A 25,641-nucleotide genomic window follows, 5' to 3' on the forward strand; every position below is an offset into this window, starting at 1 on the left:
ACGGCAATTGTGACTATATATAGCACAGCCACGGTACCTTGTAGTCATTGCTTCCCTTTCTTCTCTGCTACCCGCTGCTACTGCTTCCCTTTCTTCTCTGCTACCCGCTGCTATCCTTTGCTGCCATGGATGGAGATGACAGCATGGACCCTGCTGATCTGTACTCCATGGATGATTATCTTCAAGAGCAAGAAATTCTAGATGATTTAGGCTATCATATAGTAGCTGAGATGCAGTCCGTTGCTGATGTCATACAAGGTGGAAGAAGTAGGTGTGGTCCTAGGCGATATGTGGACAGGCCTCGTGAACAAGCCAGCAAGCAACTAATGGATGACTATTTCTCTCCTAATCCAGTCTACAATGAGACACAATTTCGTAGAAGATTTAGGATGAGGAGACCCCTCTTTCTGAAGATTGTTGAGGCCTTGAGTGGGTGGTATGATTATTTCACTGTAAGATTGGATGCTCTGAATCGTCCCGGGTTTTCACCAATTCATAAGTGTACAGTAGCGGTCCGTCAATTAGCATATGGCGGTTCTGCAGACTAGCTAGATGAGTACTTGAAGATGGGAGAAAGTACTGGTGTGGAGTGCTTGAAAAAGTTTGTTCAGGGAGTCATTGCTGTATACGGTGAAGAGTACTTGAGACGCCCCACAGTACAAGATGTGGAACGATTGTTGGAGATCGGTGAGCGTCGTGGTTTTCCTGGCATGATAGGGAGCATTGACTGCATGCATTGGCATTGGGAAAAATGTCCGTATGCATGGAAGGGACAGTATACCCGTGGTGATCAAGGTGTGCCAACAATCATTCTAGAGGCTGTTGCTTCCCATGACAGATGGATATGGCATGCTTTCTTTGGAGTGGCGGGGTCCAACAATGACATTAATGTGCTGAATCAATCTACTTTGTTCGTCGATCAGTTAAGAGGAGAAGCTCCCCAGGTGCAGTACTTTGTGAATGGAAGGCAATATAGCAAACCTTATTATCTTGCAGATGGAATATACCCAGAGTGGGCTGTTTTTGTTAAGTCCATACGTGCACCACAATCAGCTGAGCACAAGCTATTTTCAGAACATCAAGAGGGGGCAAGAAAAGATGTTGAATGTGCATTTGGGATTTTACAATCTCGTTTTTGCATTTTGCGTCGGCCAGCACGTCTATATGAACAAGGGGATCTTGAGAATATCATGTTAGCTTGTATAATTCTTCACAACATGATAATCGAGGACGAGAAGGATATAGAGGACGATTCGTTTGACTTGAACGAGGAAGCAACCACGTCTACAGTTCAGCCGTCTACAATCACTCAAGGACATGATCCGGCGATGGAGGAGGTACTACAGAGAGATACCGAGATTCGTGACCGTGAAGCTCATAGGCAACTACAATCTGATTTGATTGATCACATCTGGCAAAAGTTCAGGAATCGAACTAATTAGGTAGAAATATTAATTTATATATTATATACTACCCTGTTACATGAATACTCATATGACTATGTCACAATAGTTCTGTCCATCTCTCTTTTTCTTATAACGCAGTTGTTTATTTACTATCTCATCTTATTTTACATGTTGATGATCAGGGCATAAAAGTATTGATGGCTTCTATCTGGAGGATGGTGGATTGTTTTCTGTAGGCAGGAAGACTTCTGAAGCCACAGCTGGAGATTATCTAAATACTATTATCTAATTATTTTGGTTTTCCTATCTATATTTCTGTTCTTATTGTAATGGACGTCAGTCTCAGTCATGGTGCATGCTATATTTCTATGGAATTGATTTATGCAAGGTAACTGAAATCCTTTTATTTCCTATGATCAGTGCTATTTTAATTCCTGTAATGCATTCTCTAGCGTGAAATCTGCATATTGTGAGTGCCATTTTGTCCTTTATGTTTCAGTGCATAGGATCACCATATAATGGTTCAGTTTTCATTTGGCAGTAAGGGATGACAATAGGAGGTTTAGCTTTGTTCCGGTTCCTTCTCCCATCTGTCCAACATGTCTATCTGTTTATTTGGTCAGTTTCAGTACATCTTTGATATCCATGATGCAGAGCATGATCACCTTTTTTATGCCTGATGTATATTTCAGTTTTAAGTAATTAATGCGAGATGGGAACTGGGTGTGGGTGGTCATTGTTGTGGCTGTCATTGAGTAAAGATCTCAGGGAAAAACATCTGAGAAGCTTCAGAAATTTAGCACTTGGATTTTTTATATGCTCAGTGTAATTCTTATTTTGCCGTTTAGGTAAGCAGAACTAGTTTCTCCATGTTCTCTGGTCTTTTGCTGTCCTCTGGAGCACATACATATTATACACGTGCTTACTGTACCACACTAGCTAGACATACATCTAGGTCTGCTGGCTAAGTATTTATTTATCACTTGTTTGTGGTATCTCAGAAGTATTCTTGACTTGTTGGCTCACCAATGTCTAAAAGTATAAAGACTTGCTTGCAGGAATACAAGTGAAAGTGCAAGTCCAAGTGGTTTGAGTTCAACTTCTTTCACATTGATCTGTTCTTCGGCATTGCTGGGATGATGGCCACATTGATCCATTCTTCAGCGCTGCTAGGATGATGGGAATATTTTATTTATTTGGGAATATTGAGAACAGAATGTCTTGTTTTCTAAATTTGTATGCATGTGAAAGCTACCTAGTTCAATATGTTGATGGGCATGTCTTTCTTGCTTAGCCGTGAGTTACTTTTAAATTTGGTGAAGAATGTTCCAGTATATAACTATGTGATTACATCAGACATTTTTTGTATAGTGTTTCAATCGTTGCTGCACCTTGCCATACATATATCATGTATGCGGATGGTGATATTGTTGAGAGGTGTAGGGTGGATCACACAGTTTATGCCACAGCTGATCACCTTTCTTTGTGTTGAGTAATAAATGTTTTTATCTATAGAAACTACTATTATAAATTCTGCATTGGGGATCATAGTTTCTTGTGATAGAGTCTTGGACGTTAAGACTCTATGGGTAGAGTCTGGGTTGGGAGTGCCCTAATGTCTTGCAACCCATATAGATTAGAGTGAGTTGGTACGCACTTAAATAAACCTTTAAGGGTCCGTTCAGTTACCCGGAAACGAAGCTAGGAACTATTCCGAACATTATATAAATTATTGAACCATTCTAGCCAAGAATGATTCTAGAGCCTCGTTCTTAAATAACCGAATGAGCCCTAAGAGAATATACAGAAGTCTTGTTTTTTCTTTTGTTGTGTGTTTTTAAATAAATCAACTCCTAGAATCATGCTAGGTCAAACCAATTTAAGTTCATTTCAACTTAAGATAAATTTTTAAAAACAATTTAACTCAGCGTAACTCTAAAAATTGATTCATTTTGAAAAGCAGAACTATGGGTGTGCCCACTGCGGCTACTTTTCGCTACATCTAAAGGCTATCAGTCTGTTCGTTTGGCTGTGGCTTGTCGTAAACGATCGTAAATTTTCAGCCGGAACAGTATTTTTCTCTCACACAAACCAGCCAGCAGTACTTCTTCACGAACCAGCAACGATACGAACCAGCCAACCGAACAGGTTCACACAATAGACATCTTTTCTACTGTAGCTAGAATAGAAAAAAACAGCCACGGCTGGAGCCCCAAATCAGAGTCTATGATTTTTTTTTAAAAAAAACTATGTGGCCTTTAGCGGAAACGTCCTAATAAGACAGAGATTGATTTCCGTTGAACTGCCAAATTGGTTTTTAGCTGTTTCTTGAGTATAGGACAAATCCTTGAAGCGCTGCGTTCTGCCTTTGTCATCTCTGAAACCACTTTGTGTGGGATACTTGCTCATCCTAATTTCAGAGAGGAATGGTAGGGATTCTCCAATCCATTTGACGGATAGTTGATGGTGACCCCACAAGTTGGTTGTGCCTCGCAAAAAGGATCTCCGCAGCGCAAAGTAGTACGGAGTAGGAATTAACTGGCTGTTTATATTCAATAGTGGATGCATTGTTCGTTTCAGCAAAATTTGATTGGTTCAAAGACGGGAAAAATAGCCCAAGTTGGGCCTGTATAAACCCCGTCGAAATAAACCACCCGCAGAAACTTCTCAAATGCAGCCGACCATGCAAATGTAGAATTCCAGCTCCACCAAGCATCATGCCGTCCTCGCCATTGTGAAACAAAAAGAATAAATAAATAAAACGAAAAATCAGATTGTTTTGTTTGCGGGAACGCACAGCGTTAATCCTCTGCTCTACTCCTACTCGGATCATTGGATCATGGGGGCTAGCCAGCTAGCTCCACAGCTCCATCTCGCCGGCGCCGCAATCTTCATCCTCCTCGGGGCAGTCCACGGCGGGCGGCGGCGGGTCGATGAGCAGCCCCTGCGCCAAGCTCGCGTAGTAGGAGCCGGCGTCGTCCATGCCGCCGAACACATCCAGGTCCAGCAAGCTGCCGCCGCCACTGTCCATCGCCGGCGGCACCGCGCCCGCCGCCGCCATAGCGGCATTGGCCTGTGATGAGGCGGCGGTGGTGGGCGCGTCCCCACCGCGCTGGCGCTGCATGAACCCGGCGACGGCCTCGGTGGCGGCGCGCTGGACGTCGGGCAGGCCCGCTGCGGCGGCGGGGCGCGGGACGTGGAGCAGCCATGCGGAGTCGGCGAAGTTGAGGCATGCGGCGTCGCCGCAGAGCGCGAGCATGGCGGCGTCGTGCGCGCGCCCGGCGGCCTCGGCGGTGTCGAACGTGCCCACCCAGAGGCGGTCCCCGCGGCTGCCGGGGACGCGCACCTCGCACACCCACCGCCCCGCCCGGCCGCGCCGCCGCACCCCGCGGAACACCGGGTGCCGCGTCTCCTGGAACTTGGTCCGCCCCGCCGGCCGCTTCGGCGGCGACGGATGCTGCCCCGACGACCCGAGCGACGACGAAGGCGATGATGCCGGCGCTGGGGGCTCGGTGGTGGTGGTGGTGCTGCCCTTGAAATTGAAATCCATAGGCGTTGCACAGCGCTGTTGCGCGGGTTCGCGGGCTAGCGAGCGTATTTATAGGTACTCCTTCCTCCGCGGCCGGAGACGGAAGCTGGTGATTTTATACTGCGGAGTGCTACTACGTGCTGGTACTCTACTAGTGCTCGGAAGGAGAACACGGATTTGGTTTGGTCTCTCTGGCGTACAGTACGCTGAAAACGATGATGAGGTGCGGGCGTTTGAGATGACTGCACTGCGCCTGTGTTTGACATGTTCCGGCTGTCAGCAGAGCAGACGGGGAACCTTCGTGGCCGGCTCCACTGTAGCGCTAGTATTTTTCTCTCAAATTAAATCAATTTTAGTCGGTTTATCAGCCGGCTTTAATACCGACCAACAGCAAATATCCCCCAGTTTCGAGGACCGGGTGTGGTGTGCCAGACTGCCAGGCCATTTGGGCCTTGTTTAGATCACCTCCAAATTCCAAGTTTTTTCACTCTCTTTCCATCGCATCAATTTTTAGCCGCTTGCATGGAGCATTAAATGTAGGTAAAAAAAATAACTAATTGCACAGTTTAGTTCGAAATCACGAGATGAATCTTTTAAGCTTAGTTGGTCCACGATTGGACAATATTTATCAAATAAGACGAAAGTGCTACTATTCATCGGGTTGAAATTTTTTGCAATCTAAACATGGCCTTGCTTACTTTATCCGCCGCTCTGACACTGCCAGCGACATGGATCGGCCGGATTGCGGCGAGCTGACCTGAGCTGACGACGACAGCCTGTTCGCTTGCTCGTAAACGATCGTAAATTTTCGGTCAGAAACAGTGTTTTTCTCTCACATCAAACCAACCAGCAGTAAATAATCTACGATCGTTTACGGCCTTCCGAACAGGCCGGATGATATCGGGCGCACGCACACACCTGCAGCAGGCTGCAGCGGATACCAAAAGGCACCGGCCGCCACCCGGATACCGCCATAGCGGCACCCGATTAGACTAGATTAGCCAGAAACGGGCTAGGAGTATTTCCGTTTCCGGTATGCCGATGCACCCGTGGGCGCGGCGGCCGCCGCTGCTGTGCTGGTCCTGTGAGAGAGGAATATACATGGACCATGCGAAATTGTACACTTGCACTGTCACAGAAAGACAGAATGCGTTCTTTATGTAGTAGCAGCCATATGTTTGCACAAAGGGAAGCGCGCGTCTACTTTGCGACCACTCTCTCTCGTGCGAGTGCCGTCTAGAATACATCACCCGTCGCTAGCTTTTAATATATCAGGGTGTGTTTGGTTCCACGTGGATATCCATTGATACAGGTGTTTGATTGGATGGATAAGCTGAATCTGGATATTCACGACAGGGAATATTCTAAGTAGATGATGGATATCTCTGCCATAAAAATTTGGCGAATGAGGATATCCACATGTTGATTAGCGTATGTTTTATGTAACAATTAGAGTAGTATAGTACTAATTAACATATTTTATTTTTAATTAGTGATTATAATGACAAGATTAGTGTCGGTGTATATTTATTATGGTATAATTAGTTGTTATTATTTTTAAATAATAGATATAATTACTTAAGTATTCTTATCCCGTGTAATCTCATCCATCCAAACAAAAAAAAGGCTTGTCCTATATATCAAACCAAACAGACAACATGGATATCTATATCCCAAAATCTATGAGTGATCATATTCCATCCACCATTGTCCTCAAACCAAACGCACCCATAACTTCTTCCTCGCACGCTGACGCTGGGCACGGGCGTCATCTCATCTCCTCCAATTTGCCTTCTTCATTCCCCCGCGCCCAGTTAGGGGTGCCCATAAACCACTTACTGCCTGCTCTAACATGCTCCGCCACCTCTGTTCCCTGTAATGTGCTTGTGGGTCAGCGTCATAATCATTGATGATTACCTTATTAGCCAACCAATCGTGGGTTTAATTTCTATTTTTGGCCAATTTCATCTGATCTCTCTCCTTTCTAGGTACCTACTTCCTCAAGTCAGTCTTAGTAATATTTTTTATGGATATTAAATAAGCTACCAACTTGTCAGTGTTTCAAATAAACACCAACTAGTAAATTTATAATTGTTGCGCATTAGACTCGGATGATGTACTAAAGGGCACAAGGTTTATACTAGTTCGGGCAGAATGTCCCTACGTCCAGTTTGCTGCTGCTCATGTTTTTAGTAAAAAAAGGTTCGTAGTAGGGGGTACAAACGGTCGAGAGAGGGACATGTCTTAAGTCTCTGATTGAAAGATCGAAAGGACGTCAAGAGCTCGGTTGCTGCTTGGCTGTGTGTTGTGTGTGGAATTGATCCGTCCCCTTAGTGGGGTGCCCTGCCCTTCATTTTATAGACCAAGGGAGGAGCAGAGGTTACAGATGGGAGAAAGAGGAAAAAAATCAAAGGTAGAGAAGGTCCTTCGAGGTTGCCGGGTCTTCCTTTTCCCTTGAGCCTGCCCTGCTGACATGGCAGACCACGCTAGGGATAGCATGTTTTGCTGATCCTGATAGGGCCGGGCTCTGGCTTCGTTTCAACGAGTGGTCATGCCTCATCCTCCCTCGGCGGACAGTGCGGTGTGTCAGAGCGCTGAGCCATGACTCTGCGAGGAGTAGACGGGGAAATGACTATACGCCTATTACTGTAGATGATGTGAGTTCGTTCTTGGATTGTAGTGGTTGTCGTATGCTTGTGTCAGGATCCACGTCCGAGAGTTGATGGCGGCGCCTACAATACTGTAGGATAAAAGTCGGCGCCTACAACACTATTCAGGCTCTGCCATGCATGGTAGAGCTTAAAGCCCCCGTCCCGTCGTATTATGATAGTACCTTCTCGCAGGTGCGCGGGGCGTGGTCCTCAGTACTGCGGTTTGACCTGAGTGTCCTGTCCTGTTCGTCATCATGAAGGAGCAGGGTGTAGTCATTGGGCGAGGCGGAGCCTGCCCTCGGATGTCGGGCGAGGCGGAGGCAGCCCTCGGACGTCGGGCAAGGAGGAGCCAGCCCTTAGAAGTTGAGTGAGGCGGAACCTGCCCTCAGCCATCGGGTGAGGCGGAGCCCGCCCTCGGACGTCGGGCAAGGCAGAGTCTAGCCCTCGGGGGTCGGTCGAGGCGGAACCAATCTTCCGTCGTTCGGGCAAGAAGCGTAGTAGCATTCTTGTTTGACCGGAAGCGTCAACGTTCGATGGTTATTAGTTCCACCTCATTAGGTACCCCAGTATTAGGTCCCCGACAGTAGCCCCCGAGCCCCCGGGTGATTCGGATAGAATCGCCCGGGGGTGATTTGACTTGCTAGAGGGTGTGCGCGAGCGCACCCGACGGGTGTAGCCCCTAAGCCCCCGGGTGATTCGGGTAGAATCGCCCGGGAGGTATTTCGATTCGCCAGAGGGTGCGCGCGAGCGCACCCATCGGGTGTAGCCCCCGAGCCCCCGGGTGATTCAGATAGAATCGCCCGGGGGGCAATGTTTTCCTAAACGGTAAACGGTCTTTACACGGTCGTCCTTCGTTTAGCGTTTTGGCTGTTTATACGATGTTTAAACGAAGTTAAACAGTCTATATAGTTTTGTACTTTTAAAAAAATACATATAATTATATATGTGCATGTAAAAAGTCAAGTATTCTAGCATTTATACATATTTATCCGAGTAAAAATCAATTATTTTGGTATGTATATATATTTATGCATGTGAAAAGAACCAAATATAGATATTTATGCATGTAACATATCAAGTGTACACATTTATAAATATAATGAACTTAAGTATACAAATTTATCCATACAAAACTAAACTAGATTTACCTTGTATTTGCCTTAACGGCCGCTTAAACAACTGTTTAGTCCATTTAATGCAGTTTATCTCCATTCCGTTTAGGTCATTTTTTGATCATTTAAACGGTCAACCGTTTAATTTCTGTTTACCCCCTAAACAAAATAGTTACCACCGTTTACCGTTTACTGGCCGTTTAAACGGTCTTTTAATCCGTTTAGGCGAACACTGCCCGAGGGTAATTTTGGACCATTCACGGGTATGGCTATGAGATTTGGTTTTTGTCAACTGGACAGTTTAAAGGGAACCCTGGTATCCCGTTCACGAGGATTCATCCAGGGTCAGCCCGGTTGAGGCTTGTTTGCGGATCGAGACTCCTTTGGGGTTCGTGCGCTTGAGTCTTGGCCGTTCATGGGCCCATCCCTCGTTGGGACGGCCGTCGAGACTGTTGGGCCAGCCCTTGAACTCCTAGGCCTAGGCGGGCCGTAGAAAAGCTTTTTAACCCGTATCCCCTATGTGGGAAAAGAATCCTGGTCTGCTCGGGAAGGTGAAACGTCCAGCATGATTTTGGTGGGAAAAGATAGGGATCGCGGGCGCATATCCCACGACGTGACATGGTGGTGTATCGTGGCAGGCTCGGAGACCTAGGCGGGCGGTTCCCCTTCTCGCATCTATCGCCCCTATAAAACCAAGGGGTTCACCCTCAGGGTTCCGTACTTTGCCTCCTCGCCTTTGCATCTGTAACCTCTGCCACCAATCGCCTGAGCCTCTCGTACCCGCATCGCAGCCACCGCCAGGCTAGCATCCGTATTGCCGCCGCTGTCAAGCTCGCATCCACCCCCCTCCCAATTGTTCAATGGATCCATGGTGTAGATCTGACATCACCCCTCAGCACCTGGAGGGCCTCGTTCATCGTGGCCTCCTTCGCCCACTGACCACCACCGAGGAGGGGCTGCTGCTCGGTAATGAGGATGAGCCATCGCCGCTCGAAGGGTATGTCATGTCCTTCACTCACTTCCATGAGTGGGGATTTGCCCTACCTGCCCACAAGTTCCTTCGTGGGCTGTTGGATTACTACAAGATGGAGTTGCATCACCTTACACCCAATGGGGTCCAACACATTGTGGCGTTCATCGCCTAGTGTGAGGGGTTCCTGGGGATTAGTCCCCACTTCGACCTGTGGTGGTATCTCTTTGCTGTCAGCCTTTTGAAGAAGCAGGTCGGGAAGCAAGATCTGAGCGTGCCGATGGGATGCACCAACATTCATCTCCACAACAACCTGGTGAATGAATACCTGTTGATGCGTCTGTCGACCTCCAACAAGGGGTGACATTCACAATGGTTTTACGTCAAGGACGACGTTGCCGCCCCCTTGCCGGCGTTCTCTGGGTGCATCATCGAAGAGGTCCTAGGGTCGTGGAAGTGGGGTGTCTCTGACAAAGACAAGAAGAGGATCCAGGACCATCTCGCCGCCCTCCAAATTCTGAAGGAGAGGGGCGTGAAGGGATCGGGGATCATCAACGCCTACCACACGCGGAGGGTGGCACCACTGATGAGCCGTGCGCGTCCCCTGTACCTAATGGGGCCTAGAGCGTCGCTTGAAGGGACAATGCTTGTCGATGAAGCGCTCCCCCTCCAAAGTGGCATAGCACTTCAAGGAGGTGATGGAGCCTTCAAAGGGCAGTGCCGGCGTTGTCCTTGATTTCGTGTATCCAGTGCCGGGGCATACCCTAATGCGGCCGGAACCAGGGTTCATCGATTTTGTAAGTTCTCTTTCCCCGTGCCTCCTTGTTACTTGAATTCTCGGCCCCTTGATGCTGACCTCAGGATAGCAGAACCAGACAAAGAGACTTGTCTTCAGGGATAGCCCGGCTCTGCTGTCGAAGGATCGGATTGTGGCGACGATGAATCGCACCACGACCGAGTGGGATAGGAAGACGAAGGAGCTTAAGAGGAAGAAAATGCTATAGAAGCAGCAAGCAAGGGAGCGAGGAGAGGAGACAGGTAGTGACAATGATGACGACGACAAGGAGTTTGACGAGGTAATTGCCAATGTGGAGTGGGATGTCTTGGAGAGCGAGGATATGCTGATAGGTACCCACATGTCCACGTAGGGACCCTTCCCGCTCCATGCGAAGGGAAGTGAGTGCGTGAGGCCGGCAGAGACAGGCCAAACCATCGGCCTGTCCTCAGGATCGGTGGGAGCCGGTGGATCCACCGCCACACCCAGGGTGCTGGTGGATGACCGGTGGATGGGGGGAGGCGGGTCTGCTGCCACGCCCGAGGTGCCGATAGAGAGGTGTGGCTCTACCGCCACGCCCTCAGAGGAAAGGGAGACGAGCCCCTCTACCTAGGAGCACGGGGCAGGCTCAAAATGGTCCCACCCAAATGAATTGGAGCAGAAAACTAGGGGTTCGTCCCCAAAACATTCCTACCGCCCAACAGCGCCAGCGTAAGTCACCGATTTCTCTGTTTTTCCTATTTTTCTATTTTCTGTTTTTCTGTATGACCTATGCCTTTTAACTCTTGTAGGGTCTTGAGACAGGGCCATTCTTTAGCGCTGGCACCCAAGAAGAGCGTTGCTCTTCAGGTGGAACAAGTGCCATCGCCTGATGTCGCTCCTGTTTTGAGTAGGAGCAGAGCCGATGTTGCGGCCTTATCAGCCCGTCTGGCGCCACCCGCGGTGGCACCCATGCCCTCGATGGGTCAAGCAGGCGCTGGGGCTGAAGAAACGCCTTTGGGGGTCGCTGAGCAGACGACGGGGGAGGTGACTATGCCGCCTACGTTGGAGCGGACGGAGCTACTGCCTACACTTGTGGCGCCCTCTGTGGTCGGCACGGCGCCATAAGTCAAGGCCCCAGTGTCGCAAGCAGAGGTGGCCATGACTGTGACAAGCCAGGCCTAGTGGGATGCAGCCACAGTGGTGTCCGAGGGAGTGGCACAATCTGTGCCACCGGTGGCCTAGGCGGTGGCGCCCGAGGCAGGCCGAATGGAGGGAGACACGGCCGGAGGGTCCTTGGGCGTCATGGCGGTGGTGGAGAGGATCAGCGGGGGGTTGCCCTTGGCCCTAACATCGGGGTGTAGCCACTCACCCGCACGGGTTGAGCCACCGCTCCAGTGGATGGCTCCTCAAGACCCAACGACGACCCTCTTCTCGCTCGACGATGCTACCGAGAGCATAGAGCGAGAGAGTCTCGATGTTGGGTTCTCAAGTATGATGGATGCCGTGAGCCAGGCTAGGGCATCCTACGTGACATCATCATTCCCACTGGTCGGGTATCCGCTTGATCTTCCCTGTTGCTTTCTTCATGTATTTTCGTATTTTTTATACTGGTCTTCTTTTCAGTCCCTCATTGCTCGTAGCCAGGAGAAATCCTGGTTCCCCCGTGAGCAAAACATGGAATGGGACCGCCTCACCGAGGAGGCCTGGCTGCACAAAGATGTGAGCACCCAGCTTGTTGCCGCCCAACAGCAGGAAGTTGAGGTGCATTGGGACATGGAGGAGATCCATGGGATGTTCCAGGATCTATCGGCGAGGGTGCAGCAGGACAAGGAGGTGGCCGCCAGGGTCCGAAAGGAGCAGGACAAGCTACTCTAGAAGAACGCTGAGGCCAGCCAACGGGCCGTCGAGCTCCTGGAAGAGCTGGAGAGGTAGCGGGACCTCAAGCTGGAAGCTGAGGAAAGGTTTGCGGCCCTACAGCAGAGGGCAAATCAAGATGCTGAGGTGATCGCCCGGCTGCGTAGGGAGCGAGATGAGCTGTGCCAGACCGCAAAAAGACTCTGCTCGGAGCGCAGCATGGTTCACGAGGAGTGTGACTAGGCCGTTCGAGAGCACGACGAGGCGCGTCAGGTGGTCAGCTCCCTTCGGGCGGATCTTGGAGCCACGGTGGCCCAAGGGCTGGAGGCCAAAAGCATCTCTGCCAGGCTAGGTACGGAGCTTGCCGAGGTGTGTGGCATTCTTCAGGCCAAGAGTGATGAGCATGATCTTCTGCGCGCCACCGTCGGGGTGGTCTTCAATGACCTAGGGGTGGCGCGGTCGAAGGAAACTGGCTCACTTGCGGCCCGTGCCATGGATATCATGGCGCGGGTACGCCAGCTTGAGGAGAACGCCTTTCACATCGGGATCACCCAAGCCTTTGTTGTTACCTGCTCTCATTATGATTAGGAAGTTAACTTAGAGGCAATGAGCCTCGGCTTCGCGCCTAGCTACGAGACCTCCGAGCTAGATGAGATTGAGAAGGCAGTGAGTCCCATTGCGCTGGACCTAGCGAACAGGCTGAAAGACATAGTTCTCCCTCCAAGGAAGTAGTTAGTTGAATAAGTTTGATAAACATTTATCTATAATATGTGGACAAGTGTTGGTACTTTTGTGTCTGAAAACAGATTCATAATTTCGTTTCGCAATTTTGTTTTGTTTGTTTGAGCTTACTTTCTTCCCTTTTGCAATCGAGAAAAAAGGTTTATGCGATCTGACCCTTCCATTCGTTAAGACCATAGGGCCTGAGGTGTATAAGGGGAAATTTCGATTATGCTGGTGAGCAAAGTTACCACAGCCATCGGGGCGTGGGCTTTTTGTAGTCTTACCAGGCATGCTCGTTTATCTGCTCCCACAAACCTTGCCGCTAACCTTAACGCGAGGAAGAGGTCTGATGCAATGACTGTTTCGAAAAAGGAGGTATTTATACCTTTACCAGCCCCCGAGTGAGATCCGTCCCCTTGCGGTCGCTGGGGACGGATGTTACAGGAGACCGAAGCGAGGGTAGCAAACTTACTCTTGTATTCGCACGTACCGTTTACTTAGGATTCCATGCATTTGGTCTCATTGCTGGCCCGGCCTTCCCCGAGCCCCCACATGTGGCAAGGATTCGGTCAAGGGTCGGCACCTTTGTTTTTAATTGTAAGGAGCGGTCAGGCAATGAGGATGTCTAAACAAGTAGACACCCTCGGCAGTCCCCGAGCGATGTCTATGCCCATGCCATTGTTGGGGTCAGAAGCTCGGTAATGAAATTAACATGCAAAGTAAGTAAATAGAGGTGCTTATCTTTCAGCAGTCGTTCGTTCGTCATTTTATCTAGGCCGTCCGATCAGCCCAGGAGGCCCGTTGGGCCCCTCTAGATGGGGGTTCCATAGTCGGGTCATTCCGTGGTCCTACTTGGGGAAGCGGAGAGTCGCCTGCATGTGGGTGCGCCCTGATTCTTGCGCTCGGCGCGCGGTAGTGGTGGACCATGCCTAGGCAACGTCCCGTTTGACCAGGAGACGTCTCATCGATCAGAGCGCATCCTATCGGTCCAGGCACGTCCCCTCAGATTCTCATCAGCATTGATTTCCCATCTGCATTGAATAGAGGAAGGGAGAGGGTTTTTTGTCCCAACCTTTTGCCTTTCCTCAGCTACTGCATCTCTTCCTTAAATAGGGAGGGGGAGGGGAGTTCTCATCCCATTCCTTCGCCTGTTCCTGAGCCGCTACCATCTCCACCTTCCTTTTCACCGAGCACGTTCGCTTATCGCGGCGGTTCCTAAGTGAGAGAGGGTAATGCGAGGGAAAGGAGAACTCACAGATCCATTCATGAATCCAAAGTGTGATGTTGAGCTAGAGGTCATCCAACATAGATGAGATGGTGTTGGTTGCCTTTGCCGAGAAGGGGCCACTTCTATCGAAGGAGGAGGAGCACTGGAGGGTGGTGAGCGTCGTTGGTTTCGCCATCATCCGCGAGGCCTTCATTGAGATGGAGCCATACGAGAGGCTCTTCTGCCGAATCTTGTTGGTGGGGAAGACACTTAGGTCTACATCGATGGGGGGCTTCGCCCTTGTGGCCGCTTAGATTAGCCAGTTCATGAAGCTTGATGAGATGTCAAAGACATCCATCAACCATGGTGGCCTTTCTTTGGCGGAAGCGCCCCCGTCTAGGCACCATTGTTAGGGTTGTGGCTAATCATGATGGCATAGTCCCTGGACACCCTGGCGAAGGCACCATAGTCACCGACGTGGTGCTCGACATTGCAGATGACGGCACCCTCGAGGATCCCACGGAGCGGTAGGACGTCACCAATGGAGAGCGTGGCGTGGTGACCGTAGTAGTGCTCATAGTAGAACTGGTCAGAAACTATAATCGAATAAGTTGTGGGGGAGCCCCCGAGTGAATAGTCTTTTGTATTTATGAATACATTAGTCCTTTTCATGATGAAATCACTTTGTAAGCGATGAATTTATGCGAAAAATGAATAAGTTTTCAACTTTCGTTACGACAAACAGCTTTTTAGCTCTTCTCCCTCTTTTTGTAAAAGAGGTTTGATGCCTTCCGACCCTTCCCATAGTTAAGGTCACAAAGAACTCGGAGTGTGGGCGAGCCAATTCTAATCACGCTGGTGATCAAAGAGGCCATAGCCGCTAGGGCGTGGGTTTCCTACAGTCCTACCAGTTATACTCAGATTTTGTTCTTGAAATCTTAGCCCTTAGGACTTGCCATGAGAAAAGAGGGAAAATACAAAGAATGTTTGCAAAGATTACATAGAGAGTGTTTGCAAGATAAACATACTTATATCAGCCCTCGAGTGAGGTCCAACCCTCGCAATTTGCAGGGGTCAGATGTCACTAAAGATCGGAGATTTTGTAAGACAAAAACTGATAAGAAAAAGTATGCATTTATTTAAGGGTAAAAACAACGTAGCTGCTTAATGTTCTAGGCGTTGGTGAAGACCTCGCCGTCGATGGTTTTCAACTTGTAGGCGCCTAGCTGGAGTACTTCCACGATGATGTATGACCTTCCTAGGGCGAGGAGAGCTTGTGACGGTCCTTGTTGCTCTGCATGAGGCGAAGAACCAGGTCCCTGACGTTGAAGGCTCGGTCCTGCACCCGTCAGTTGTGGTATCGACGTAGCACCTACTAGTACTTGGCCGAATGGAGGAGGGCGATGTTGTGAGCTTCATCTAGCTAGTCCATGGTGTCTTGGTGGGATGCCTTGGCTCCCTATCCGTTGTATGCTCTGATTCTTGATGCTCCATAGTCAAGGTTGATTGGGAGGACGGCCTCAAAACCGTAGACCATGAAGAAAGGCATGTAGCCGGTGGCCTAGCTAGGAGTTGTCCTTAGGCTCTAGAGCACCGCAGGGAGCTTGGCGTCCCAGCATGTGCCAAACTTGTTCAACCGATTGAAGATCCTGGGCTTGAGGCCCTATAGGAGCATACCATTTGCGCACTCAACCAACCCGTTCGTTTAGGGGTGCGTGACGGTGGCCCAATCAACCCGGATGTGTTGTTCATCATAGAATTGAAGGAATTTCTTACCAGTGAACTGTGTGCCATTGTCCGTGATGATGGAGTTTGGTACCCTAAAGCAATGGATGATGTCGAGGAAGAACATCACGGCTTGCTCAGATTTGATCACGGAGATTGGCTGAGCTTCGATCCATTTTGTGAACTTGTCTATGGTGACAAGCAAGTGGGTGTAGCCCCCGGGCGCCTTTTTGAGAGGTCCAACCAGATTGAGCCCCTAGACTGCGAAGGGCCATGTGATGGGGATCACCTGGAGTGCCTGGGCCAGGAGGTGAGTTTGTCGAGCGTAGTACTGGCACCCTTTGTAGGTGCGTGCGATCTGCTCAGCGTCGGCTACTATAGTGGGCCAGTAGAAGCCCTGTCAGAATATGTTCCAAACCAAGGTTCTAGGTGTGGCATGGTGACCGCAGACCCCACCATGGATATTGCTCAGCAGAAGCTTCCCTTGTTCGATGGGGATACAGAGCTGTAGGATCCTAGTGTGGCTTCGTTTGTAGAGTTTGCCTTCTACAAGAACGAAGGACTTGGCACGACATGCGAGCTGTCGAGCTTTTGTCTTGTTTGTCGGTAGTGTGTCACGGAGGAGGTAGTCGAGGTACAGTGTTCTCCAGTTGTCCAGAGGGTCGGGCTCTGTCACTGGATCCTCCTCAGGCTCCATGACCTTAGGGCCAGACAGAGCCATCTGCTGGTTAGCCCCTAGGGCTAGATCAGGCAGGCCATCGTCAGCCCGTTCCGACCCTTCGTAGTGCACCAAGGGTCTATGTTGGTCACTAGCAAAGACACCCGTTGGCATCGGCTCTCGACTAGACGCTGCTTTTGCAAGCGCGTCGGCTGCTTCATTGAGGCGCCTTGGGATGTGATTGAGTTTGAGGCCATCAAATTTGTCTTCCAGCCGTCGAACTTCTTAGCAGTACACAACCATCTTGGTGTTGTGGCAGCTTGACTCCTTCATGACTTGGTTGACGACTAGCTAGGAGTTGCTATGGATGTCGAGGCGTCGGATGCCCAACTCGATGGCGATTCATAGGCCATTGATGAGCGCTTCATACTCAGCCACATTATTTGATGAGGGGAAATGGAGCCAAACCATGTACCTCATGCGGACCCCGAGGGGTGATACAAAGACCAGCCCCGCATCGGCACCTTTCTTCATTAGCAACCCATCAAAGTACATCGTCCAGTACTCTTGATCGACGCCCGCCGGTGGTGTTTGGACCTCAGTCCATTCCGCGATGAAGTCAGCCAGCACCTGGGACTTGATCACCGTCCGGGAGGCATATGTGATGCCTTGATCCATCAACTCGAGTGCCCACTTTGCGGTTCTTCCCATGGTGTCCTGGCTCTAGAAGACCTTGCCGAGGGGGAACGACGTCACGACCATTGTAACACCTCGGGTGTTTAAATACTAAAAACTGTATATATCATCATATGCATTGCAAGGCATTGGTCATATTGCAAACTTTGATATGCATTCACTAAAACAAGTTTACATTTATGTTATAAGTATTGCTTGGTATTGTTTGAATCAAGTTTGAAACCTTTGTATTGATTTGAAATTCCGAAAACCCTGATTTTCAATATTTAAACCCTACCCTGAAAATCTATTTCAAAATCGAAGCACATTTTGGGTTGAGCCTTAAAGAAAAAGTGTAGAGATTGACAAGTTAGACAAAGTTTGTTTTTGGAGTTTTTTTCAAGTTGTTTAGTAAAATCTGAAGTTATTTGAAAAGGCGAAATTCCTTAAATGTCCCCTATTTGAATTCAAAAGTTCATTTCAAAATGTAGACCGAATTAGGGGTTGGTTATAAAAGCAAAGTTGTAGAACTTTTGATTTTGAACAACTTTTGTTTTTGGAGATTTTTGAGTTGTTATGAAAATTTGAGAGTAATTTGTGAATTTTGGCGAATGGCAATTTTGTAATTTCTGTGAACAGTGTTCACCGCCTAAGCTACATTGCCGGCGATCCTTCGGCTTGCTTCCAGTCGCGCGCGTGGCCGTCTGAGCATCGCGCTGGTGAGGGAAATGGCTTCGCCGTGGATTCCTTGCGCTTCCTGGCCATCCTTTATAACCTGAGCCACTGTCGTCATTGCCGTTTCTTTCTCCTCTGTTTTCCCATCGCCTTGCTCATCTCCGGCGAGCTCCCACCGTCGAACCAGCGCCTGTGCCATCGCAGCGTAGCGCTCAATAGCTCTGCCTTATCCTTGCGCGCCTAGCCAACCCACCAATTTAGTTTGATTTCACCGGGAAACTGCTGTGCGCGCTCTTCTTCCTCGCGGCCGGCAGCGTCCCCGTCGCGAGCACTTCTCCGTGGCCAGAGCTCCACGGTGTGCCTCTGCCCCTGTTGAGTCTTGCTTTAGCTTCGCCACGATGCTGTGGTACTCTATGACCCATTGATTTCTCATTTTGACCACCACAGCCACCGGAGCATCGCCACCGACGACGGTCTGCTCCGCCGTGCTTGCTCGGAACATCGACCCACCTCTCCGTTGCTCCTCCGGCCTTGTGCTCTACTCATTCGCGTTTGGGGTGAGCTGTTGATGCTTCCTGGGCCATCTGTTTAAGCTTTATAGGTCTCACGTCGCCAGCGTAGCATGGCCACACCGTCGTGGCCGCCATGGCCGGCGTAGTGCTTGGTCCAGTCCGTAGCTAGTCCAGCTTGTGCCCTAGAATGATGCGCCTAGTCGAGGGTAGTGTATTGGTACCTTGGTCGTCACCGTTGGTCTCACTGTCGGCGAGGAATCACCGGACAGCGCGCGTGTCGCCGGAGTCAGCGCTGGAGGTTGAAGATGACAAGTGGGGTCGGGTTGTCAGTGACTCAACGTTCAAATGGAATTTTTCTATTTTCAGATTTAAATGAATAGTGATGTAATTTGTTATTTTTGTGTAGATTTATTTAGAGCTCCAAAAATTATGAAAATTTTTGTGTGACTTATATATGATGTATATTATTTAGAAAAAATATGAAATGTTGTTTTTCAGTAATTTTTGAATGTGATAAAAATTGTTCAATTTAATAATAAATGGATTTCCATGATTTTTCTAGGCTTATTTAATTGTCCAAAAATTATGAAATTTGTTTTGTCACTTACTTATCATGTAATGAACATTTACAAAAATTTTGAGGTCAATTGGAACAAGTTGATTTATTTCATAATTCTTAATTAATTAATGAATTCTTAAAAGTAAATAGTAACCTTTAGTGATTTAGGTTTTGTTTGAATTTTTGCTTGAGTGATGTCCTTGGGTCATTAGTTGGTAATGATCCTTGTCAATTGATGTAAGTAGTACGAAAAAGATTGGGTTAGTTTGACTTGTAATGGTACCGCGAAGGAAAGTTGTATTCAAATTGCTAAATTTTGCATCCATCATCGAGCATCATATTTCGTATTCAGCATCATGTTAAATATGGCATTATTACTACGTGTAGTGAACGAAGGTGAACACATAGTGGTTAATCAAGTTGCGGAGGAGGTTAATCGGTCTGTTGAGGTCGGATCGAATACTTGTGAAACGTCGCAGGAACCAGACTTTTCCGTCAACGAAGGCAAGCCCCGGATGCATACAACCCTACCTTGTAATTTACAAATTGATTTCGCTTTTGCTTCTTTTTACTGCATTAAGTGATTAGGAGTCAAGAACAAACTAAATTGGTACATTACCAACCTTGTTATTCCATATTTACCATATTACCAGTTTTAAATTCGTATATGCCTAGTTTTGCTTAGCTATGCTTAGAACGATGAAAGTCGGGTGATTACCTGCCACCTGCAAGTTTTAAATGGAACCTTGTTTACTTATGTTATCATGTGATATGGGAATGTGGAGTAATAAATCTAGACCGGGCGGACTCGGTGTGTGTGAGCCACAGGACATGGAGGTCTTGTGAGCGGGTCCTTTCCGTGTGTGTCGATTAAGGTCCGTATCGTTGTTGAATTGCATGAGGTGAGACTTTGTAGTACTAACCACATACTCCGGTAAGCCTTAACTTAGCGATTCTAGTACGAGAATGGCTACTCGCGCACTGGAAGTGGAGAGATGGTGGGAATAGCGTGTACCCACGTGGCCATAGGCTGGAATGGTGGAGTACTGTATTCTCGGGTGGCGCGGACCCGTTCTTGTTTTAGAGGATCTGAGAGCAGGTTGGTATATGTAGGTCGGGGACGTGCATATGTCATGTGGTCTGGAATCCCTAGCTGGGTTTTTAATCGGTTCGAATCGTCGTTGCTCCTCGGTTATGGAGACTCAACTCACTGTTCATCATTGTAGTATTAATAACTGGAACTTGAGAATGGTTTGTAAAGGTGTTGGATATGAAGTTTCATGATCTCATTATGGATCGTGTCATCTTTGTATATGATTTTATGAAGTTTTAACTGTTGAAATAAAGAATTTTTCTAAAGAGCTTTTACGCAAAAATAACTTTGATTATTGCTAAAACCATACCTTGAATCCCTAAGCCTGCATTCCTGAGTCTTCTCAGTTTTATTTCGGTTAAGTCTTGTTGAGTACTTTTGTACTCAGGGTTCGTTGACCCTTGTTGCAGGTGAGCCTCATGAGCAGATCTATTTTGGATCATGCTGCATGATGGTTGTTCCTTGTGATGACGATGAGAAGTAAATGTGTGGCCCTTGGGCAGGGCAGTTTCATTGTGTGTTTTGTATTATATTATAATGCCACTCCACTATTTCATTTTGTAATAATCATCGAACTTAGTTGTGAGGTTTGAAACTACTATTTTGTAAATTATGTTATTGTAAGACTTCCGCTGTTTTTACTCTGGTGTTGATATTTGAATAAATGTTGTAATACTGCAATGACTCTGTAATGTGATCCTGCTTAGAAATCATGGATGATTCGGGGTTCCCCGAGGACACCCGACAGTCTTCTTAAGTTACCAGAAACATATGCATAGATGTCAAAGGTCGTCGGACAGTGACAGGTGCATGTGGGCCCTATAATTTAGGAGGTTCTGCCACAGAATGGTATCAGAGCGATCGTTGCAAGGTTTTTGTTGTATTGTTTTACAAAAACTTCAAAATGATTTGGATGACTAAATTTAACTTGATAATTTGGTCCAAATTGCTTCTGACTTATCTTATTTCTTTCTCACCATTCCTTAATTGATTAAAAAGGTTTTGTGTGGTGGAGTAGTAATTTTACTATGCCCTATATAAAAACAAATGTTGTTTTTGTGCATTATAAGCTTTGATGTTTTTGTTCGTAAGAATGATTCATGCATCATGATTAATTCACTAGTTACTTCCTTCACCTCTGAGTCTGGAGTTGAGTAGTGAGTCTGGTCTGAGTAATGTAATCCATCATAGCTGCTCTTTAGACTTTGATCAAATGATCTTACTTGGATTAAATTGGCTTCCTACAGTATGGCTCGTACCAAGATGATGCCCCGTAAGTCCACTGGATCCAAAGGAGTTCCTCGTCACCAACTTGCCCCTAGGAATGATGGTGCTAGCAGTAGCAGCTCTAGGCCTGATCCCCAGGTAGAGATACAGAGGATTTCTGTAGAGTTAGCACAAGCTACTAGAGATAGGGCTTTGGATGCTATACAGGTAGGAGAATTACAGGATCAATTGAGGCGTCTCACCACCACGCACAGGAACTACGAAAGCATGTTAGTTCGTACGGTGGAGGGAAGGAATGAAGCTTGGCATAGGGAAAATGTAGCTAGGGCTAGAACTCATGAGCTAGAATTCTATGAAGAAGATCTAGAAGAACATAATACTTATCTGCATGAGAAAGTTCAGAGGCTTAGCAATCTACTAAATCCAAATCATGAGCCCCAAGCCGATGCAATGGACCCTGGTGTCATCCTTTCCGATGATAACAAATCGAAAGAGGAAGAAGAAGAAGATCCTGAAGAATTAGTAATGATCGATGAAAGTGATAATGAAGGCGGTAATATTTTCGGAATAGATATCGAGCCAAAAGTTTGATGTGGTCGAGGAGAAGAGTAGAGTTGTAAAATAGGAGATCTAGTTAAGTTAATTAGTCTTGTTTAGGTGCGGGTTTGTGCTTAAATAAGTAAACTCTATGTAATGTGTCTGGAGTAAGCTTTTGTGCAATTCAATAAAGGCTTATGAATAAAGTTTGGTTTGTTATGAGCAGATGCGTCGTACGCAGGGTTCGTATATTCCGGGAACTTCACAAGATGAGGACGGTATTCCAGATCCGCCACCAGTTCCAACAAATCTAGCTGATGCTATAACCGCACTTGTCAATATGACGGCCGAAAATTCTCGTTTGCTTCATGAGATAGCTCAGAGTAATCAGAATCAGATGCACGGAAACCGTGGTCGCCACCATAACAGACAGGAGGCTACATATGTTGATTTTACAGACACAAGACTACTGGTGTTCACCAAGGCAGATGAACCATTGGAGGCTGATGACTGGCTTCGAACCATAGAGCAAAAATTTGATCTTATTCCATGCACGGAGTATCAAAAACTTGCGTTTGCCGCTCAGCAACTTAGAGGAGCAGCAAGTGCTTGGTGGGCAAACTTAGTGGCTATGCTACCAGCTGGCATTCCAATAACCTGGGCTGAGTTCCGTACTGCCTTCAGAGCCCATTATATCCCTGAAGGAGTTATGGCTATGAAGCTGGATGAATTCCTTGCTTTGAAGCAAGGAGATCAAACAGTGATGCAGTATGTAGGAAGATTTAGTCACCTATCACAATATGCATCAGAACATGTCAATACGGATGCCAAGAAGAAAAGATGGTTTATGAGAGGTCTGAATACCAAGCTGCAGACAATGATGACAACTTGTACTAATGTTACCTATCATGTGGCAGTAAATATTGTAATTGCTTCAGAGTCAAAGTATCGACAACATAAGGAGCTCAAAAAGAAAAAGAGTATGTCGTCTGGATCCTTTGGGGGAAATCAGAAAAGGCAGAGGGTGATTTATCATCCAATACATCATAATCGTCCTTCTTATCATCCGCCACAGTCTCAAGCCGGGCAATAGTCAAATGTCCATCCTGCTATAACCTACCCGAGTTCACAGTCGACCAATGCTCCTGGTGGCAATGCTCCAACATCCCAGGGTCACAACTATCCATGTTACAATTGTGGAAGGACTGGTCATTTCTCCAGGGAATGTCCATATCCCAGGCAGGCTAATCAAAATTATCAGAAGGCCCCTGCCAATCAACAACAGGATCAGGCACCAAACAAGAACCCCAATCAGAATGCTCAGAAGGGCAAAGATGAGAGGAAGATAGGACGGGTGTTCTATATTCAAGCTGGAGAAATTCCGGAAGGGGAGCCAGTGATGATGGGTATGTTTCATGTTGCCAATCACCTTGTAGCTATACTTTTTGATTCTGGCGCATCGCATTCATTCATCAATAGAACATTTGTCGTGAAGTATGAAATTTCAATTGGGGCAACAAAGGAAAGTTTCTTTATACAGTCGCCCGGGGGATGTCTATGTACTAAGGAAATGGTATACTAGGTACCCGTAAACCTAGGTGGGCATATTTTTCCCACTACCATGATTATCCTTAAGGATCAGGATATAGATGTAATCTTAGGAATGAATTGGATGTATCAGCATAAGGCTGTTATAGATGCTTTGAATAGAACTTTAAGGGTAAGTTTGCCTGATAGTACTTCTCAACTTCTCATCCAACTTCCAACCTTGAGAAGATCAGTAGGCAAGATTTGTGCAACTGCTGTCAAAGAAATTAGAGATATCCCGGTAGTGTGTGAATTTCCGGATGTGTTTCTTGAAGATTTACCCGGTCTAACACCTGATAGGGATGTACAGTTTAACATAGAGTTGCAACCTAGAACAGCTCCGATTTCTCGGAGAGCTTATAGGATGCCACCTAAGGAATTGGCCGAGTTGAAGACTCAGTTACAAGAATTGATTGAGAAGGGGTTTATCCAACCTGGTTCCTCACCTTGGGGATGTCCGGCAATTTTTGTAAAAAAAAAGATGAGACCCTAAGGTTATGTGTTGACTATCGTCCGTTGAATGAGGTGACCATCAAGAATAAGTATCCTTTACCTCGGATAGATTTGCTTTTTGATCAATTGGCCGGAGCCAAAGTTTTCTCCAAGATAGATTTGAGGTCAGGATATCACCAAATCAAGATAAAGCCTGAAGATATTCCCAAAACGGCATTTACCACAAGATATGGATTATATGAATACTTGGTAATGTCTTTTGGTTTGACAAATGCTCCAGCTCATTTCATGTATCTGATGAATTCAGTATTCATGCCTGAGCTAGATAAGTTTGTAGTGGTGTTTATTGATGACATTCTAGTATATTCCAAGAATAAGAAAGAACATGCAGAGCATCTCAGAATTGTTCTGACCCGCTTGAGAGAACATCAACTATATGCCAAGTTCAGCAAATGTGATTTCTGGCTTAAGGAAGTACAATTTCTTGGACATATCTTGTCAGCTGAAGGCGTTGTAGTTGATCCAAGCAAAGTGAGGGATGTGCTTGATTGGAAACCACCAACCACAGTTCATCAAGTTCGGAGTTTTCTAGGATTGGCGGGGTATTACCGTCGATTTATCCTAGATTTCTCTAAAATATCCAAGTCCATAACTAAATTGTTAAAGAACCAAGTCAAGTTTGTCTGGTCATCTGATTGTGAAGAGGCTTTCCAGACTTTGAAGAGACTATTGACTACTGCACCAGTATTAGCCCAACCTGATATTGAAAAGTCGTTTGATGTTTATTGTGATGCCTCAGGTATTGGTATTGGATGTGTGTTGATGCAAGAAGGCCGAGTCATTGCTTATGCATCCAGGCAACTTAAGCAACATGAAGAACACTATCTGACTCATGATCTGGAGTTAGCAGCTGTGGTTCATGCTCTAAAGATTTGGCAGCATTACCTGCTTGGTAATACGTGCCATATTTATACAGATCACAAGAGCTTAAAGTATATCTTTACTCAGTCAGAATTGAACATGCAACAAAGAAGATGGTTAGAACTGATTAAGGATTTTGACTTGGAAGTACATTATCACCCTGGTAAAGCAAATGTAGTTGCAGATGCCCTCAGTCACAAAAGTTATTGCAATTGTCTGGCAGTGAGAACAATGGGTTTGACTTTATGTCAAGAAATGGAGAAGTTGAATGTAGAAGTAATTCAACAAGGTAGTTTGACCAACATAATTGTTGAAGCCTCTATTCGAGATCAAGTTATTGCTGCTCAGAAGGAAAACAAGGGTATAGCCCATATCAAGGAAAGAGTCAAGAATGGAAAAGCGGAATGCTTTAGCATAGATGATGAAGGTGTGCTATGGTTCAAGGATCGTCTGGTGGTACCAAAAGTTCCTAAATTGCGGCAGTCAATTCTAGAAGAGGCACATGCTACTAGGTTATCTATCCATCTGGGAAGCAACAAGATGTACCATAACTTGAAGCAAAGATTCTGGTGGACTAAAATGAAAATAGAGATTGCTAGATATATAGCAAAGTGTGATACTTGTCAAAAGGTGAAAGCTATACATTTGAGGTCTACTAGTGAATTACAGCCATTACCTATTCCATCTTGGAAGTGGGAGGACATAAGTATGGACTTTATTGTTGGTCTACCCAAGACATCAAAGGGATTTGACTTAGTATGGGTTATTGTAGATCGACTCACTAAGTCAGCACATTTTCTTCCTGTCAAG

The 25,641-nt window shown here is 47.0% G+C and overlaps 1 protein-coding gene and 1 pseudogene across 1 annotated transcript; one reads left to right on the forward strand and one right to left on the reverse strand.

Moving 5' to 3' along the window:
• Nucleotides 1–146: 146 nt before the first annotated feature.
• On the forward strand, nucleotides 147–2,560 carry LOC136472949 (protein ALP1-like; annotated as a pseudogene).
• Nucleotides 2,561–4,090: 1,530 nt separating this feature from the next.
• On the reverse strand, nucleotides 4,091–5,001 carry LOC136472950 (dehydration-responsive element-binding protein 1J-like). Its single transcript, XM_066470647.1, has one exon. It carries the CDS (start codon nucleotides 4,954–4,956, stop codon nucleotides 4,261–4,263), a length of 696 nt encoding a protein of 231 aa, XP_066326744.1. The 5' UTR covers nucleotides 4,957–5,001; the 3' UTR covers nucleotides 4,091–4,260.
• Between the last annotated feature and the right edge of the window lie 20,640 nt (nucleotides 5,002–25,641).

The sequence above is a fragment of the Miscanthus floridulus genome, chromosome 8 (assembly GCF_019320115.1).
Source record: "Miscanthus floridulus cultivar M001 chromosome 8, ASM1932011v1, whole genome shotgun sequence".
Classification (NCBI taxonomy): Eukaryota; Viridiplantae; Streptophyta; class Magnoliopsida; order Poales; family Poaceae; genus Miscanthus; species Miscanthus floridulus.